The sequence below is a fragment of the Lissotriton helveticus genome, chromosome 12 (genome assembly GCF_964261635.1).
Source record: "Lissotriton helveticus chromosome 12, aLisHel1.1, whole genome shotgun sequence".
Lineage (NCBI taxonomy): Eukaryota > Metazoa > Chordata > Amphibia > Caudata > Salamandridae > Lissotriton > Lissotriton helveticus.
The window spans coordinates 691,333,113-691,353,237 of record NC_136073.1 but is presented as its reverse complement, the minus strand read 5'-3'; the positions used below and the strand labels follow the sequence as shown (position 1 = coordinate 691,353,237).

The following is a 20,125-nucleotide window of genomic DNA, read 5'->3' as shown; positions in this document are numbered from 1 at the left end:
TGCACCAGAAGCCAATCGTCGACCAAGAAAACAAAGGATTCTACCAAGAAATACTGAGATGTTACATTAAAATCATTGTTTCCATGTGACACTGCATGTATTAACTTGTAGCAGAAACTTCGATTATTTGAACAGAATATTTTTATAAAGGTTTTCAGCATGTTAAGGATAGCGAGAGTAGCAAGTTTACTTAACAGTTGGGATACAAATACTATTAGAATTGAAAACAACTTTAACATCACTGCTAATGATATCTGAAAAAAACAGTTAGTTATAGATTCCTTTCCTTAGAATAGATTCCTTACCTTAGATCCCCCAGGCGTCAGACTAGATCCGGTAAGTTTTTCGTCAGCAGTACACCTGCGCGTCGGTAGGTTGCATCAGTCGACTCCGCATCCGTTGTTGGTGTCGTGGATGCCGGGATGATGTCCCGGAAGTTATTTAGACGCTGCCCTCGAGCACTGACGTCTGTTCTTTCTTTTTCCATGCCAGCAAGTGCAGATCCAGAGAGAGCGGTACACCCAGTCATTTTTTGACTGACTTTTTGCAACTTTTTGTTGACATCTTTTTGAGTCTTTCATCGACTCCTGGTGCACGAGGGATGCCCGGTTTCAAGGCCTGTGGTTCCTGATCTCGTCTGATGTAGTTGACGGATCTCCACTGCGTGTGCCTCTACTGCCTGGAGCGCGAAAACGACCCTAAGTCGTGCTCCGACTGCCGGACCATGGCCCGATGTCTTTGCCGGAGCGGTCCTGAAAGGGGCTCCTGTGGATAGGATGGTTGCCCGACGCCACCGCCCGGCCCCGGGCAACCCTACTGTCCTCTCCCAACACCCCTCCTCCGAGAGCTTGGTAGTCTAAGCCTCAGTGTCCAAAAGAACATTCCCTACCGCACCACTGGACAGGGAATCCAAGAAGCTGGATCAGTTTGGGAAGAGGTTGTTCTCTTCCGCCTCCTTCCTCAGTGAACACCGCATGCCTCTTGGGCCGCATTTCAACCTCCTTGTGGGATACAGTGGCGCAAGTCCTGCCTCAGTGTCCGGAGGAGGCCCGGGCCGTGCTCTCCCTTGCTGTTGCCGAGGGGAGAGACGCAGCAAAGTTCGCCAACCGCTGTGGACTGGACACTGCTGACTCACTGGGTCGGACCACTTCAACGTCAGTGGTGCTTCGCCGTCACACCTGGTTGAGAACTACTGGTTTTTCTGGGGATGTCCAGAACAACTTGATGGGCATGCCCTTTGATGGCGGTCGCCTGTTTGGCGACAAAGCTGACAATGCACTAGAGCACTTCAAGGACTCTCGGCCTACGGCCATGTCCTTGGGCCTCTCCACCACGTTTCGTGCACGGACTGCTTTTTGTCCCTTTCATGGCCACGGAAGGGGTGCCCCAACCCGTTCCAGGCCAGCGCAGGCTGATCAACCTCAGCGCGACTGAGGACGTGGGAACCACCAACGTGGTTCTGGAGATGGCAGCAGGATTCACCATCAGCTCCCCTACTGACGCACCATCACGTCGGACAGGTGGGTTTTGCAGATAGTCCGAAGGGGCTATTCCCTCCCCTTCAAGACTATCCTTCCAGCCATGTCACACCAGTACCATCGCATGTCAGGGGATCATCTGGCCCTTCTCCAACAGGAAGTTACTGCTCTCTTGGCCAAGGGAGCCATTGAGCTCGTTCCTGCCCCAGAAGTAGGTCGTGGTTGCTACTCCTACTACTTTCTGGTGTCCAAGGACAAGGGCCTGCATCCTATCTTGGATCTCAGGGACGTCAACCGCTTCCCCGGAATGAGAAGTTCAAAATGTTGACCCTGGCTCAGGTCTTGTCTGCCCTCGAGCCTGGAGACTGAATGGTAGCGTTGGACTTGCAGGACGCTTATTTTCCTATAAATAAGCGGTTCACGGTAGGCCACAAGCTTTTTCAGTTTACTATGCTTCCCTTTGGCCTTACCAGCGTCCCTCGGGTGTTCATGAAAGTGATGGTGGTGGTCGCAGCTCATCTGCGCGGATCAGGGGGTCCAGTCTTCCCCTATCTTAACGACTGGTTGTTGAAGGCAGGACGCCCCAGGCAGTCGGCCGACCTCCTGCATTGGCTGGGGTTCTCCATCAACGTGTCGAAGTCGCACTTGAACCTCCCCTCAGAAGCTCCTCTTCATCGGAGCAGTTCTGGAGACGGCACAGTTTCGGGTTTATCCTCCCGAAAAGCGAGTCTGGGATATTTGGGCTATGATTCCGATCTTTCAGCCTCTAACCCAGGTTTTAGTCAGGATTACTCTGAGGCTGCTGGGCCTCATGGCCTCCTGCATCCTGATGGACGATCATGCCAGGTGACATATGCGAGCTCTGCAGTGGGACCTAAAGTTCCAATGGGCGCAGATCTCGGAGGGCACTACACGACAATTGCAGTGGTGGCTCACGAACCAGGATTGGGTCAACAGCAGATCCCTCTCCCTTCCCCACCCACAACAAACAGTGGTGACAGATGCAACCCTTCTGGGATGGGGCGGCCACATGGGAGAGGCTGTGATCAGAGGCCTCTGGTCTCCGGTGGAGTCTGAGTGTCACACAAATCTTCTGGAGCTCCGGGCGATCCGTCTTGCACTAAAGTCATTCCTTCCCTCTGTCCGGGGAAGAGTAGTGCAGGTGTTTGCGGACAACACCACCGCCATGTGGTACTGCAACAAACAAGGCGTGGTGGGGTTGTGGACCCTATGTCTAGAGGCCCTCCGTCTCTGGACATGGCTAGAACATCAGGGCATATCCCTGGTGGTTCAACACCTGGCTGGTTCACTGAACGCCAGGACGGACAAACTCAGCCGCAGGTGCATGATGGATCACGTATGGTGTCTTCCCTCAGAGGTGGTGGAAGGTCTCTTTCAACAGTGGGGAGAGCCTTGGTTAGATCTATTTGCCACTTAAGAGAATGCGCAATGTCAGCAATTCTGCTTGTTGGATCCCCAAGGCGGCACTCGCTAGGCAACGCTTTTCGTCGCAAGTAGATTTGCGGTCTTCTATACACCTTTCCGCCTATACCACTTCTACCCAGAACGCTGAAGAAGATCAAGCGTGATCAGACCCAAGTAATTCTTGTGGCTCCCGACAATCACGGAGAGTCTGGTACCCTGAGCTGCTCAACATGTACATCGATTCCCCTGATCCTACTGCCTCTTCGGGAGGATCTTCTGTCGCAGCAGCCGGGGACCGTCCTCCACCCGAACCTGTCTAGCCTCCACCTACTTGCGTGGAGATTGAGCAGCGGCAGTTGACGTCATTTGACTTGCCTCCTGAAGTCTGTGATGTAATCTTGGCAGCCAGGCGTCCCTCCACTAAGATGGTATATGCCTGCAGATGGAATAAGTTTGTGGCATGGTGCACAGCAAAGGCTCTGGATCCCCTTTTTGACCCTCTGTCTGAGGTTCTCTTGTCCCTCCTTTCTTCGGCCTAGCAGGGCTCTGCTCTGGGCACTCTTAAGGGCTACCTCTCTGCCATTTCAGCCTTTATCAGGCTTCCTGACCAGCCTTCTCTTTTCTAGTCCCCTGTTGTAAATAGATTTCTTAAGGGCATTACTCATCTATTTCCACCTGTTCCCTTCGTAATGCCTCAGTGGAACTTGAACTTTGTGCTAACCAATCTTATGTGCGCTCCCTTCGAGCTGCTACACAACTGTCCTCTCAGACTCTTAACTCTCAAAACTACTTTTCTGGTGACCATCAATTCTGCACGCAGGGTGAGTGAACTACAAGCTCTGTCTTCCAAGCCTTTCTTTCTGGCTGTTCATCCGGACAAGGTCGTCCTCAGAACTAGACCTTCCTTTCTTCCAAAGGTGGTCACTTCTGTTCATATTGGCCAAACCATCACTTTGCCCACATTCTTTCCACCTCTGCATCCTTCAAAAGAGGAAGAGAGGCTCCACTGTCTAGATCCAAAATGTGCGCTCTCCTTTTATTTGGATCGCACCAAACAATTCCGGGTAGACGACCAAATCTTTGTTGGTTACGTGGGCGCTAGGAAAGGAGGGGCTGTGCACAAACGGACCATCTCCAGGTGGGTCATTCTATGCTTCAACGCCTGTTACTCTTTAGCTAAGAAAGAGCCTCCAGTGGGGCTGCCTGCCCATTCTACCAGGGTGACGGCAGACACTACTGCTTTGGGACGGGGAGTCCCCCTGAATGACATCTGTCAGGCAGCTACATGGGCATCGCTGCACACGTTTACGAGCCACACCTGCCTGGACAGCCAAGTCCGGAGAGACATCTTCTTCGGCCGTTCTGTTCGCCAAGACTTTCTGGTGTGATCTTGGTCCGCAGACCCACCTCTGGGGTTAGTGTTGCTGGGGTATCTATTCTAAGATAAAGAATCTATAACTAACTGTTTCTTTCAGATGAAAAAGTTACTTACCTTCGATAACAATATATCTGTAAGAAACGTAGGTTAGTTATAGATTCCTTACCGCCCCACCCTTCCTCCCCGTTCTGTGTACTGATTTCTAGGGTTAAGGACATCCTTTCAGGGCCCCAGTTTTGTGCACCAGTGGTCATTGTCTTGCATGGCTCTGCGTTTCTGGCACGGAAAGCCGTGCACAGAAGTGACATCAGCTCGCGAGGGCGGTGTCTAAGTAACTTCTGCAACGTCATCCCGGCGACCACAATGATGGACGCGGAGTTGACCAACGCCACCTACTGACGTGCAGGGGTACTGCGGACGAAAAACTTTCCGGATCCAGGCTGACTCCACAGGGATATTCTAAGGTAAGGAATCTATTCTAAGGTAAGGAATCTATAACTAACCTATGTTTCTTACATATATATCGTTACCGAAGGTAAGTAACTTGTTCATTCAGGGTAACTGGGATATATGGTGCACAGAAAAATGCAACGTGATGAGGAGATTAGATTTGTAGGTCGACAGTGCCAGCCTACAGACCTTTAGTCTTTGTTATAAGTACGAGTCTCTCCACTGAAGACATTATCTTTTGTTCTGTTGCCTACTATTCCCCATCTTTGTTGGTCTTTGGGCAATCAATCAATCAATCAATCAAAGCATTTGTATAGCGCGCTACTCACCCGGAAGATCTCAAGGCGCTTGGGGGGGGGGGTCCGCTACTGTTCGAACAGCCAGGTCTTGAGTTGCTTCCTGAAGGAGAGTTGGTCTTGGGTCAGGTGGAGGTGGATGGGGAGGGAGTTCCACGTCTTGGCCGCCAGGTAGGAGAAGGATCTTCCTCCCGTTGTGGCTCTTCGGATGCGGGGAACGGCGGCGAGGGCGTGGCTGGTCGATCGTAGCTGGCGGGTGGGAGTGTAGAAGGTCAGGCGGTTGTTGAGGTATCTGGGGCCTTGGTTGTGGAGAGCTTTGTGTGCGTGGGTGAGGAGTCGGAACGTGATTCTTTTGCTGACGGGGACCCAGTGCAGGTCTCTCAGGTGTCCGGAGATGTGGCTGTGTCGGGGGATGTCCAGGATGAGTCGTGCTGAGGCGTTCTGAATGCGCTGGAGTCTTTTCTGAAGTTTGGCTGTGGTTCCGGCGTAGAGGGAGTTACCGTAGTCCAGTCGGCTGGTGACGAGCGCCTGGGTGACCGTCTTCCTGGTTTCGGTGGGGATCCACCGGAAGATCTTCCGTAGCATGCGTAGGATGTTGAAGCATGACGAGGAGACGGCGTTGACTTGTCTGGTCATCGAGAGGGAGGAGTCCAGGATGAAGCCCAGGTTGCGTGCGTGGTCCGTTGGTTTGGGTGCGCTGCCCAGGGCAGGGGGCCACCAGGAGTCGTCCCAGGCGGAGGGTGATGATCCCAGGATGAGGACTTCCGTCTTATCTGAGTTCAGTTTCAGACGGCTGTTCATCATCCATTCGGCTACGTCTTTCATCCCTTCGTGTAGGTTGGTTCTGGCGGTTGCGGGGTCGTTGGTGAGGGAGAGAATCAGCTGGGTGTCGTCGGCGTTGGAGATGATGTTGAGGTTGTGTTGGCGTGCGATGGCCGCGAGGGGGCTCATGTAGATATTGAACAGCGTGGGGCTGAGCGATGATCCTTGTGGTACGCCGCAGATGACTTAGGTGGCCTCTGATCTGAACGTGGGGAGGCCGACTCTCTGGGTTCTTCCGGCGAGGAAGGAGATGATCCACTCCAGTGCCTTCTCCTGGATTCCGATGTTGCTGAGGCGCTGCACTAGGGTGCGGTGGCAGACTGTGTCAAACGCTGCGGAGAGGTCCAGGAGGATGAGTGCCGCTGTATCCCCGTTGTCGAGCAGGGCTCGGATATCGTCGGTGGCTGCGATGAGGGCGGTCTCGGTGCTGTGGTTGGCTCTGAAACCGGACTGCGAGTGGTCGAGGGATCCATACGTCTCGAGGAAGGCGGCCAGCTGTCTGTTGACGGTTTTCTCGATGACTTTGGCAGGAAAAGGAAGGAGCGAGATGGGGCGGTAGTTTTTGAGGTCGGTGGGGTCCGCTGATGGTTTCTTCAGTAGGGCACGGAGTTCGGTGTGCTTCCAGCTCTCTGGGAAGGTGGCGGTGTCGAAGGAGGCGTTGATGATGTCCCGGAGATGGGGTGCGATGATGGAGTCGGCCTTGTTGAAGACGTGGTGAGGGCAGGGGTCGGTTGGTGATCCGGAGTGGATGGAGTTCATCGTGCGGATGGTGTCTTCGGTGTTGATCGGGGTCCAGGCGCGGAGGATGGTGGTGGGGGGCGTTGGTGCGGTCGTAGGGTGCGTCGGCTGTGTGCTGAAACTGTTGTGTATATCTGCGATCTTGCTGCGGAAGACCGAGGCGAGCGAGTTGCAGAGGTCTTGCGATGGGGTGATGTTGTTGTTTCCGGCGCTAGGGTTCGAGAGCTCTTTGACGATGTTGAAGAGTTCCTTGCTGTTGTGGGCGTTGTTGTCTAGTCGTTCCTTGAATGCGGTTTTCTTGGTGGTGTGGATCAGCTGGTGGTGTTTTCGGGTGGCGTGTTTGAGGGTGGTCATGTTGTCTGTTGTCGGGTCTCTGCGCCAGGATTTCTCGAGGGCTCGGAAGTTCTTCTTAGAGCTCTTGAGTTCGTCGGTGAACCAGGATGCTTTCTTGTTGCCAGGTCTGACGGGGGGGGTCTTCAGTGGAGCGAGGTCGTCTGCGCAGTTGCTGATCCACCGTGTGAGGTTGTTGGCGGCTTGGTTGGGGTTCGCTGAGCTGGCGGGAGGGTTCTGGCTCAGGGATGTGGCGAGCTGGTCGGTGGTGATCTTGTTCCAGCTTCTGCGGGGAACCTGTTGCGGGTGGTGGTGGAGCGTGGTCCTTCTGAAGCTGAAGTGGACGCAGCTGTGGTCTGTCCAGTGGAGTCCGGTGGCGTGGCTGAAGGAGATGTCCTTGCTGGAGGAGAAGACGTGGTCAAGCGTGTGGCCGGCGTAGTGGGTGGGGGTGGTCACCAGCTGCTTGAGTCCGAGGTTGGCGAGGTTGTCCAGCAGGGTGGTGGTGTTGCGGTCGTTGTTGTTCTCCAGGTGGAAGTTGAGGTCCCCTAGGAGGATGTAGTCCGCGGAGGGGAGGGCGTGCGGGCTGATGAAGTCGGCGATGTCTTCGCTGAATTGTGTGCGTGGTCCCGGGGGTCTGTAGATGAGGGTGCCTCTGAGGGTGGTCTTGGGGTCGGTGTGGATCTGGAAGTGCAGGTGTTCGGCGGCTGTGAGGGTGTCGTCGTAGTTGGTCGTGATGCAGATGGTGTTCTTGTGGACGATGGCGATGCCTCCTCCTGTCTGGTTGACGCGGTCCCTCCGGGTGATCTTGTATTTGTCCGGAATGGCGATGGCGATGTCGGGCGCTGAGGAGGCGTTCATCCAGGTTTCCGTGAGGAAGGCGACGTCTGGAGATGTGGAGTCGAGGAGGTTCCAGAGTTCGACGGCGTGTCTATGGACGGAGCGGGTGTTGAGCAGGATGCATTTCAGGTGGTTGCTGCTGGTGCTCGGCTTGGCGGGTGCGGTGCAGGTCCGGATGCAGGAGAACTTGCAGGATTGGCAGGTAAAGGGTCCGTGGGTGCGTCCTGGGGTGGCTCGATGGCAGCCGGGGATCCGGCCGGTGTTGAATGCGTTGAGGGTGGCTGCGTCGTAGGTCCGGCGGGTGGGCTGGCATCTGCGGGGGCCAGGGGGTCTGGCGCTGGGCACGGTCCAGGCGCGGACGGGCGCAGACGGGCTTACCTTTGGCGCGCCCGCTGCGCGTCAACGCTGTGCGTACGCATGCACTCTGCCATAAATGGAGAGTGGGGGGGGGGCGGGGCGAGGGAGGAGCAGCTGGGAGGCGAGAGCGGGCTGGGCATGATAATGCTCAGTTACAAACCATATTTAACCAGGAGCGGCTCCTCCATTATAACAGAGGAGCATCGCCCCACTGAAATACCCCCAGAGAAGTTAATTCATTACCATTTTATTTTTCATCACCCTGTCCTGAAGTGTCTGGGCGGGGCCTGCTGAATGGCAATAGGAGGGTGGGCCGCCTTTGCACTTGCTTAAAGTGCACATCTCTCTTTGGCCAGCCATCTTGCGACGGCCAGCCAAACATGCACATTTTAAACCTCTCTAACCCAGCTGTCTTTAGACAGCTGAGTTAGAGCAAGCAAAAGCCTCCAGTGCTCTTGTGAGCGCTGATCGAGCCCGCTCCTATCAAGCCTGGCGCTGCTCTGACAGCACAAGAGCAGCACTAGGATTGGTTAAGAGAGTTAACTGGGGCCCTGGATTCAGGAGGAAAGAAAACCGGAGCGAGGAGGATGCATTAGCAACCACTTTAAGAACATTTACTTAATTGTTCTTATCTTATCAATCCACCCACGACCCATTTTCCCGCCTCTCCACTCGTCAAAGTTGGCAGCCGCCAGTGTTTAACAGTCTTCTGACTCATCTTTTGACTTTATTTCACTTCCTATATTCAGCCATTCCACATCACCTATTTAGCTATTATTCCCCCTCTGTCTCTGATTCTGGTCACTGTAGCACTCTTGTGTTGTTCCTGCTCCTGTCCCTTTATGTCACAGTCAAGCCCTTCGTTCCTAGTAGTATGCACTTCTTTTGAAACCTTTTATTTGTTCCTTCTCCTTAATCTACAGAGTGTAGTAGGGTGGGCTATGTGCTACGTATGGGACTCAAGCCATATTGACGCAGTCAAGACTCCCCAGAGTTTTTTATAGTGTTGTAATTTAGGGCCAAATGTATCAAGCTAATTTGCATTCGCAAAGGCCGAAATTCTGCGAATTTCGGCCTTTGCGAATGCTAATTAGCAAAATGGTATGTATAACATGTTTGATGCAAAATAAGGAATCTCACATTTTGCTATTCCTTATTTTGCAATTGCACTTAAGGAATCGCAAAATTTGCGTTTCCTTAAATGCAATGTATCAAACAAATATTAATGCAAAAATGCCAATAAGGATTCGCAGATTACCACCAACTTGTAGTTGGTGGTAAGTTGCGAATTCTTTAAAAAATGCAATTTATTTAAATTCCAAAGGTGCCATATGACGCTCATACATGCCCTTAGGACATGTATGTGCGCCATATGCCCCCAAATGTCATTTTCAGAGGTGCAGCAGGGTGTTCTTGAGACACCCCTGCACCCTTGAAAAAATTCCTAATTTGCGATTAGCAAATTGCTAATCGCAAATTGCCCCTTCATTCCTATGGGCCTCCTGGCCCATAGAAATGAATGGGTAATTTGCGATTAGCAATTTGCTAATCGCAAATTCGGAATGGTAAGGAATCGCTATTAAAAAGCGATTTTGTACATACATACCGTTTTGCGAATCCTAAATAGCGATTTCTTAAAAATCGCTATTTAGGAATCGCTAAACGGTATGATGATACATATGGCCCATAGAGACTAAAAGATTGTCTAACTTTTAACGATGATGGATTGAAGATGCATACAACTTGTATCAGAGCTTTCTACAACTTACTGAATCCCGCGTTTACGAAGTCTGCTACCTGTGTGAGAGGCATAGTATTTTTTATGACGGAGAGAAAGTGGTAGAATATGGGCTAAAAGTCAATATATTAGAATATGCCAGTCGTTTTGCATTGCCTTTTCTTTTGATGGTAGTTTTTGAAAATATGAAAATAACAGATTTTTTGCATAGGGTATTATATTCCTGAATTATTTGTCAATGTTTGGTTAGTTGATTTACTGCCTGCACTATTTAGTTTGGGTGGTTTAAAGGAGAGAGATGGCTAATTTATCTCTAAAGATCCATTTATGACACTGTCGTCGCATTTCTGTATTTGGCATAGTCTTTGAAGGTTGTATTTTCTTTCCTCCACATGGTGTTGGACTTCCAACAGGTTGTTTTGAATCAGTTAGCTGATCTTAAAGCATCAGTTTCTATTGATCTTTGTCTTTACAGTCATATTAGTTATATTGAGATTACTGTAACATTGGACACTTGTTGATCAGCTGAGGGAAAAATGCTTGTAGTTCTTTCTACGAGAAAGATTATGGTTTCTAGTTTTTCGAGGTGGTGATTGTCTTTCTTTTTGAGGAAGACTTTAAAGGCAAGCTTGTCGTCACTGATTTATTAGTGGCTGTGAATAAACTACTTGAGGTTGATCTGTGCAGATGGTTGAAGCTTTTACTGTGTGTTATTTGCTTTCGGTAAAGTCTTCCCAAATTGATTTAGGTTAGTTAGTCATAATTTATTGATAACGCATTTGGCATGACTATCTGTTCTGGAGTTCTCTTGCAGATTGATGTCTCCACTAAACATTATTTTCTCTTTATTGGTGTCCCCAAGAGCAGATGCCTAAATAAGCAGGTGTCCTTAAACTTGCCCTTTTTAGAATCAGATGGACCATAGTTTTGACGACGTGGAGACTACTGTCGTGTAGTTCCTATATATCCTATACAGTATCTGCACGTTTGGATAATGTGGGTTTGGTGGCAGACTGGTTCCGAGCACCCCCACCGGATATGTTAGACTGTTTGTATTAGCTAGCTCACTGTACCACTAGAATCTCCTCTTATCGGGGAGGGAATAGTTTCTGGAAACCTCAGAACATGACAACCCTGATCCCTCAGAATCGTGGAAACAATATTCTACTTTTCGCTCAGTCACTCGTGCTCACTTGGTTCGTCTCAGAGACACAGAATAAACAGTTTGGGCATTTCAATAAAGACTCAGGTCATTGGGCAGGTTATGGTTTCCCCAACTCTGCCTCTGGTCACTTTACCAACTGGAGAGGACCTCCACTATCTAACAGATACGAATGCTTGGACATGGTCGACTGACCACCAGTCCCCCTTGTCGACATCCAACCCACTATTAACATTCAGATTCACTCTAATCTCTCCCCTAGGAAAACCTTGTTGGCAGGGCCCAATCAGTCCTCTCCGCCTGGCTCCTCCACCGAGCCCCACACCTCCCTGCCAAACTTATTCACGCAATCGCCAACTTCACGGGACCACGATCCCAGCACTGCCGTTTCTATCCTTCTCAAGGAGCCATTCATGAGGCAACAAAATATTACGTTAACCTCCAGCGATGCAAAAATCTTCCCCTCCTCCCTTATCCTACCCCCTCAGTCTTGTGATCCACTACCCTCTGTCAATCTACCGTCTACAACTCCCACTCCTCTGTCAACTTGGGATTTCCCAGTCATTTATTGGAACGTAGCGGGCCTTAGATCCAAGATACATCTTCAGTCTTGGACGGACTTGGTTATTAGGCACAATATAGTTTGCCTCCAGGAAACCTGGGCTACCGAACCGATTCACATCCAGGGTTTTAAAACGTTCCATATGTCTGCTAGTCCATCTGCACATGGAAGACCCAAGGGTGGTCTCGCTATTTATACCTCTAACCATATCTCATTTACTATCACTGAAGTATACCCAGTGTCCCCAAAGTTCTTCAGTTAGTCCCCGATAAAAGCTCCATCTATTACTTTATCAATATGTATAATAACTTAACACCTCCTGACTGTGTAAAGTCCCTGACTGAAATTACTTTATTTTTGCACCATCAGAAAGCCAAAAACTCGCAGATACCATGTTATATTGTGTGGGGCGGTGATTTTAATGTTTATCTATGTAGTAATGACAACGAAGGTATTTGTGGCCTCCAAGATGAGCATGATTTCCCCATCACCCACTTTGCACACTCCAGCATAGGGTCTGCTCTAAATAATTGTCTATTCTCATTAGAACTTGAATTTGCGAACAAATTAGTGCATCCTGCCGTCGATTTCAAGTCAACCTTTCACGGAAGAGGATTGTCGTCTACCATCGACTATATCCTGTGTTCGCAAACTCTAGGCAATAGACTAAAAAACTTTATAACTGGTTCAGATCCCTCCAGTGATCACTACCCCAACAGTATCACCATCATATTTAATACTGTTCCTTTATCTCATTCTAAGCCTAGTCTTTTAACTCAGCAATCCCTAGAGATGGGTAAAACTAATGGCTATACAATAAAATGGTCAAAGATCAATCCCAACGAGGTCACCGGTAGGATTATCCAACAATCCCTTCCTTTAATATACAACTGTTTAGAGGTGACCTCATCCCCCCAGTTGATCCTGTCTAGTTTCGTTAAGATTCTAGAAATCATACGGCAGGAGCTTACCCGCCAATATAAGAAGCATGATAGAGATACCCGGGGGTGGTTTGATTCCCATTGCCGTAAAGCCCTTAGCGCATTAAAACGAGCTCTCCATAGCCAAGATAGGGATACGGCCTTAATTGCCCTACTAAGAAGGCAATATAATCTGGCCCTAAAGGCCCGAAAACGGGAAATAAAAAACAATCTCTGGGCCCAACTACATGAGAGTACAATGTCTAAGGACAGCACACTATTTTGGCGAACAGTCAAGTCCCCTTTTTTAGCGGACGCCACTGCCCCTTCCCATCTAGATGTGGCAGTTCCCGCAGAAAAATGGGTAACTCATTACTCTCAGATCTTCGGGGACTCCATTCTAATGACTGAGGCCGCAAGACTTGGGGAAGTAGCTCCCACCAGTGATAATATCTATCCCATCGACCTCCATTTTAATTTAGGGGAGGTGAACGCAGCACTGACTTCCTCAAAGACCGGGAAAGCTCCAGGTCCAGATGGAGTCCCACTTGACATCTTTGTGAATAATCCAGAATTATGGTCCCCAGTAGTCGTGCAAGTTATGTCTGCAGCTTCTCAGGTCGGCCTAATTGATTCTTGGTCTACCTCCGTGCTTCTCCCCATTTTTAAAAAGGGAGACCGCGATAATCCAGCCTGCTACAGACCAATTTCCCTCTTGGACTCGCTGGGCAAGGTCGCTGGGAAACTCATCCTGGAACGTCTCCAGGACTGGGCAAAGGAGAATAAGATCATTACCGACCTCCAGTTTGGGTTCCAAGAGGGATTGGGTACTGTAGAACAGGCTCTTAACCTAACACTACTTTTGGGTAAATATGTCTGTGCCAAAGGCGGTAACCTGTACCTGGTCTATGTGGACTTAAGTTCCGCATTTGACTGCGTAATCCACTCCAAGCTGTGGGAGATTCTGAGTAACTTGGGAGTAGATCCTCCAATTCTGAAATTTCTCCGCGAGCTCTACTCGGGTGCCAAAGCACGAGTGAGATATGGCACCAATGGAGAGCTATCGGACTCATTCAGCATTACAAAAGGCGTCAGGCAGGGGTGCGTCCTTGCTCCATTTTTATTTAATATTTACACAAATGGATTGGAACAAGCGATGTTGGCAGGCAACAAGGACCTCCCTTGCATAAGTACCCGTCCAATCCCTGCATTATTATGTGCTGACGACTCTGTCATTTTAGCGAGGACCCCCAATCAGCTCCAGCTACAACTGGACAAGTATTGCCAATATATGCTTTCTCTTGGCTTAAAAGTAAACAAATCCAAGACTTTCGTTATGCATATTGGCAAGAAAACCCAGAAATGCAAACCCCTTTATATCGAGAATATTAGGTTGGAAAGCGCTAGGAACTATCCATATTTAGGAATCCTTATTGATGACCAAATGTCTTGGAAACCTGCCATTTCCAGTAAGAAACTGCAGTTTCAGCGCACTACATCTGCGCTGACCTCTTTTTCAAGAAAGCTGGGCAAGCCCGCTCCGGCTGTGATTCTGAAAATCTATCAAGCCAAATGTTTGAGTGTGGCGACCTATGGAGCAGGTGTATGGGGCTATGCTCCTACCACCGAGCTTCAAGTAATTGAAAATGATTTCCTGAAATATGTTTTAGCTCTCCCCCGCAGCGCCTCCAATTACGGTCGCCACACAGAGCTCGGCTGGGACTACCTTTCTGACACCACTAGGTACCAGCCGATCCTCCTCTGGCACCGTATATGGACTAATGAGCAATGTCTCCTCACTCGGTCGCTAATAACAGACTGCCTGTCACTGACCCACTGGAAAAAGATTCCCTGGCTATTTTATGTTTTTAACTTTTTGAATGATTTGAATAGATCAGTGTTTTTTACCAATCCTGCCTCACTAATGGCCATACCCAGAAAGTCTTTAAAGAACCTATGTGTGTCCCATCTAAGAGACCTACGCATGTGTTCTGAAATTTGCAAACAGACAACCACACACCTAGTGATGATTCAATCCTCATATGGCATTCAACCCTATCTGTCTTTTTATTTGTCAAACTACGATAGGTATGTTTTAACTAGATTTCGTTTCGACTCATTTTATCATCTTGTCTCGTTCCCTGAGCCCTCTGACTGGTCCCGCGAATTGAGTAAATGTCCTTGCGACAATTGTTCCTCTCAGTCTACATTGCATGTAATTTTATTTTGTACTTTTTACGAGACCCCACGTAAACGTTGGTTGGTCCCACTGCTAAGACAAATAGGACTGAGAAGATGCAGACCTGCTCTCTTGGTACTACAGCGTTTAGACTTCCCTTTTGTTGCCAAATCAGTGGCTTGCTTTTTAAAGACTTGCATGAAAATTCGTTCTCAGATAGCAGCTTCTGCATAGTAAATTATGTCTTCCGTCTCTGTGCATATAACTCTTTTCTTACTGTTATTTAGGGTACCATTGTATAGTCGACTTTTTTAAAGATTGATCTAATGTTTACTGTACTACTTAGTCAATTCTGCTTTCCTGGAAACTTTTTTATAAATCGTTGTAAATATTTTTCTACAATGTACTTTTATGATTGTAAATTCAATCGAATAAAGTTTCTTGAACTGAACAATAAAGACTTATTGAATAGTTATTCTAGTGTAGAATAGATTTGCTGTAAAAACCATTAGACATTAGCAGAGATACATTATTAGCAGTACTACAAAAGTAAAGGGATGGTATAGTTCTACCATTTTGCAGTGATCATGAATATATACAAGTACATAAAACACATGCTAAGAAAGTGCGTACTCCTACGATGTCTCCCTAACTAGATGTACCTAAATGTACCTAGCATCAGTGTAGGTGTTATGCTTTATGCTAAGAATCCCTCTAAGGTCTAGTCAACCCCATTACCTGAGAAAGGAGAGAATATGGGACCCCGTCCTGGTCTTGAGTTGGTCACCCCGTAAGGGATGTTAGACCACTGCTAGCTGGAGAAACTGCATGCAGGTCAGTGTCAGCCTGGAAGTCGCGGTCTCCTCTGTCTGTCTAAGCAAGGCATGATGTATATATACCCACATGTCTCCCCAGGGGTCCTACCTTGCTGTGTTACTATGTCGGCCTAAAGGATGACGTCGGCCTCGAACTTTAAAATAGATATTATACAGGAGATTTTCGTCCTGCTGTGCTACCAAGAAGCTTCATGCATAATGTATGAGTTTCGAACTAGGTAAAACCTGCGTTCTGAATGCAGTGTCGTATGTAGGTAAAAGGTCAGTCCCTTATGAACCGTTATGTATGAAATGTAGATAAGGGTATAGGTGAAAAGTTGCAGTGTTACCTGCGCCTATATAGGGTACCTATATGGAATATAACACTACTTTGTCTCTGCCATGGTCAAAGCCCTCTGACTGCCTGAAGGAGTAAGAATCAGTGGAGGTTTGGCTGTTTTCCTTTCTAAATTAAATGGGCGGACATACAGCTGATTTTCAATGCCCTACACCTCCAGAAAAAAACGGACGCTTAGGGGCATTGAAAAGTGCTCATTGCCACCGTCGCCATGGGAGGAACCTCCCATACCAAAGGGGCATTTTTTTTCAAAAAGAAATCCCACTTTGGCTTTTTTGTTGAAAATGAACATTGTAAGTTTGCCATATGAATCTGTCATGTTGACAGAGTTGTCCATCAGACTTACAATGCATTGACAGGAACCTCTTTGGTGGTGGTTCCTGCCAGTGCTAGAAATATAAAAAAATTCTAAATTTATTAAGCAGCAGAAAAATTGACAATTTGATTATTCTTCATTAAATATTATTGAGGAGCGGTGTTCAAAAATCTGTTGCCAAATAATAAAAACTCCTTCCTCCAAGCCTCGAATGGTGGCAAAAATGTCTTCCGTTGGCAGATTAAAGTGCTCTTGATAGAATAAGCGATGACAATTTTTTTTTTTTTTTTGCCCATGTGGATCCTGGTTATCGGCTGCTAGATGAGTGACATGTGGGTGTCACTTGGCTTTAGGGAGAGATGATTTTGATCACTTGCCAACTACGGCAGCCTAACTACAGCATTTTGAATGTCCTGCTACTTCCTAAAGTCATTTTGGTATTTTAGTAAGGATACTGCACACGCCGTTCATGCTACATGAGTAAATGTAAGGGAAAGAAATGAATTACCCTCCAAATTAGTGACACCCCATCAACAAGCATTAGCAGAGCCAATTCTCTATACGTGATTTGCCCACAATTTGTTTTTTGGCAACCAGATGCAATAGCCCTTAAAAGTGTAGTAGTGATAGAAGGTAAAAAGACTGACTTCAGAAGGGGGTGTGCTTTTCTTGGAAAAAATAAAAAATGACCTGTCACAAAAATAAATTAAAAATACATGAATGGAAAGCGTAGATTTGCCCACAATCCCTTGCATTAAAGTGTACTAATTTTCAGGCCATATGCAACCAGAATAGCAGCATTCACAGTGACAGGAACCATTGGCCAAACTGGTCTGCCCCATTGTCCCATGCTTTAAGCTTCAGTGGGCAGAAGCAGCATTTGAATGACAACTGAACATGCCAATATATGTAAATGTATGACAAAAAACTGGGGTGGGCACGCCAGGAAAAGCTGTCTTTAGGCTAGACCTAAAAATGGTTTTGTTAAAATAATTTAGTTTGTGTGTCCAACATTGCTTGGAATTCTAACGGCGTTAATCACAAGGATTACATTGCAGTTAATGGAGTCAGTCATTTTTGTGTTGAGAAAACACAGATTGACCATGCCACTGTTTGTCATCCTGGTCAGATGCCTCATAATAGAAAAGAGTCGCTTTTAATGTATGTTGAGAAATGCTGAGACCTAGTGGAAGTACACATGTCTGAAGATTTCTCAAAATGAAAAAGCGTGCTATGTGGTAAGTACAATTATGTAGGAACAAAGCTGCTTTTTTACACTACCTCAGGATTCTCCTTTTTTGACTCTGACGACAAATGTAGGCATCCATCGTTAATCTTCATTTCTGTTTTAGTTCTTTATGCAAACGTCCTTGCTCATGCATTGAAATTCTTTATCTTAAGTCCTGTTTTACCCACAGCTTCTCCTTTTTTTATTCTAGATGACCTGATCCAACTGACGGCCATGTCCTGGATGAGGGAGTTCATTCAGCTGGCTGGCCGGGTGATGCTGCCTTACTCCTCAGGGATCCTGACTTCCGTTCTACCCTGCCTGTCTTATGATGACCGCAAAAAGAGTATCCTTCATTCTGGAGAATCAGCAGCCATTTTGCATGTCAACACACAGCAAATATTAGAACTTTTCTGGTAGAGCTACTTAGAGGGCTCTTTATCACAATGGTTTAAAAGTTTAAAAGTTCAAAGAGCGCCGACACAAATGTTTCCTCACCAGACAACACTAACATAGTCCACCCTGCAGGTCCCAGATAGCCACATGTTCTGAGCCGACATCCTATAATGACAAAAAAGATGAGGATAATGGAGTCCACCTTGTCCATTTTCTTTAGTTGATACCTCTATAACACAGTCTGCCCGGAAATATCTCTGGCTTCACCTCATTGTTTATTCACACTTTACTTTTTCGATTGCAGATTAGAATATTTTCTGCCACAGTAGTAAGGGAAATCGGGTCTACACCATAAAAGATAATCTATCAACTCAAAAAAGGAAGTTGTAGTGCTAATCAGAGCTGCCAGAATAATACACATAAAAATGTCTTGCTCTATCTCAAACTGCCTCATCCACGATGCTGCTAGTTCTGTATTCCATGACACGATAATTGTAACTCGGTGGGCATCATGCATGACATGGAAACCCTTCCCACTGAGGGTCATAACAAAGACAACACTCTACCAACTACATACCCACATGCGTTAGCATGATTTCCTTGTGTACAAGAGCTTCATCGCCCCACAAAGTTGCAGTAAGCAATACACAAATGTTATACAATACGATGAATATTGTTTTTGTGTGTCCACTGATTTGAATTTCTTCTGTGTTTGTTTATAAAATGTGAATCAAATCCACTGTTCATGAAAGAGTCCTATTTCATATCACTGGAGACTTTTGTGCTCTGTAGAAGTGAAAGTTTTCCCAAGCTGAACACTCCTATTTCCCAGTAATGGGGTATCTTTCATACATTGATATGCCTGAATCATTCCCTGTCGTCGAGATGGGTGTCGCAAGGTAACATAATCAAGCAGTATGTAAATAATGCCATAGGCTATAATGGCCGTGAGCCATACTTTAAATAGCCTATCTATGTACTTTTAAAAAAAGGACCAAATGTTGAAATGCAGCCAATCAGCTGGTAGCACCCTCTATAACGTGTCTAGCAGAGGAAGTTGCCCTCAGATATTCACTGCAGGTCGTGTGTGAAAGGAGTCTCCCTGGTTTCTTCTCATTTTTTTCTAAAAACATCTGAAATTTATTCCTGAGATCGTTTCTTCATTATGTCTAATAAAGAATTGCCCTTTCCATCCCTGCAAGACTTGTGACAAGAAGAGCGTGCATGTGGATGACCCTCACAAGTACTGCATTTATTGCCTCCACCCAGCTCATGAGATAAGGCAGTGCAAAATCTGTCGCACTTGCCTTCTAAGATTTGAGAGATAGAGAGATGCTCGAAAGAGGATTCACGCTACTTCCAAAACAGAGATCGCAGGGGGGGAAGGGAACCAATCCTAGGCTTATGCTCCTGGAATATCAACGGTCTAACCACAAAAATAGACGACCCAGACTCCCTGGCTTACATCTCTCTTTTCGACATAACACTCCAAGAAACTTGGCTCAAGGACTCACAGCACATAAAGGGCTACATATGTTTTACCACACCAGCCTCAAGGACTAGCAGGTTTGGCCACCACTCAGGTGGATTGGCTACCTATGTCTCCACCACAACAATAGCATCAGCAACCATTATGGACTCAACTTCAAACACAACACTAGCAGTCAAAATAAGAATTGCCCTTGATGGAAAAGAAGAGGAGGTATGCATAATCAACTCATACGTACACCCAAAAAATAAGGTGAAAGACTCAACCAAAATTATTAACCAACTGGCCGAGTATGCCATCCAAATGGAAAAAACACTCTTCCTTTTGACCGGGGACCTACATCAAGACCTAATTGGCTCGGCAGAAGGGGAGGAGATTCTGGCTTTAAATAGAACTCACAATATTCCACTGCAAAGCGTCATCTCAGACAGGAAAAAACATCACAACTGTCGCTTACTCAACGACTTAGAACACCAAAATCTCTGGGCATTAAACAGGAGATTTCTGGCATCTCTCCTCCAGTCAATTCATTTTACTCGACTAGAACAAGCTCCATACTGGATTGCACGTTCGCGAGCCTTGCCGCTGTTTCCTTACATCTTGGGGTTTAGAATGGGCGATAAGGGTGATAGCGACCATCGCCACCAGGAATGTCATATAACATCAATCACGCCTACTTTAATCAGGCCAGATACAACAATGGGGCGGATCCACTCTTCGAACCAAAAGAGGATCAAATGCACGTCTGCTAACACGAATCTTCAAGCCGAAACTGCACTCCAACTCTTCGACATCCAAGCATCGGCTGCGGCTGGGCACATTACTTACTGGGCTCACTTTACTGCAATACT

The 20,125-nt window shown here is 47.4% G+C and overlaps 1 protein-coding gene across 1 annotated transcript in view; it reads left to right on the top strand.

The window, feature by feature from the left end:
* Positions 1-20,125, top strand: part of VAC14 (VAC14 component of PIKFYVE complex) — a 1,984,055-nt gene that overhangs the window by 561,224 nt on the left and 1,402,706 nt on the right. The window contains exon 9 of the mRNA XM_078670682.1: positions 17,601-17,735. Within this exon, the coding sequence (XP_078526808.1) occupies positions 17,601-17,735 (135 nt within the window). The remainder of the gene's footprint in view (positions 1-17,600; positions 17,736-20,125) is intronic.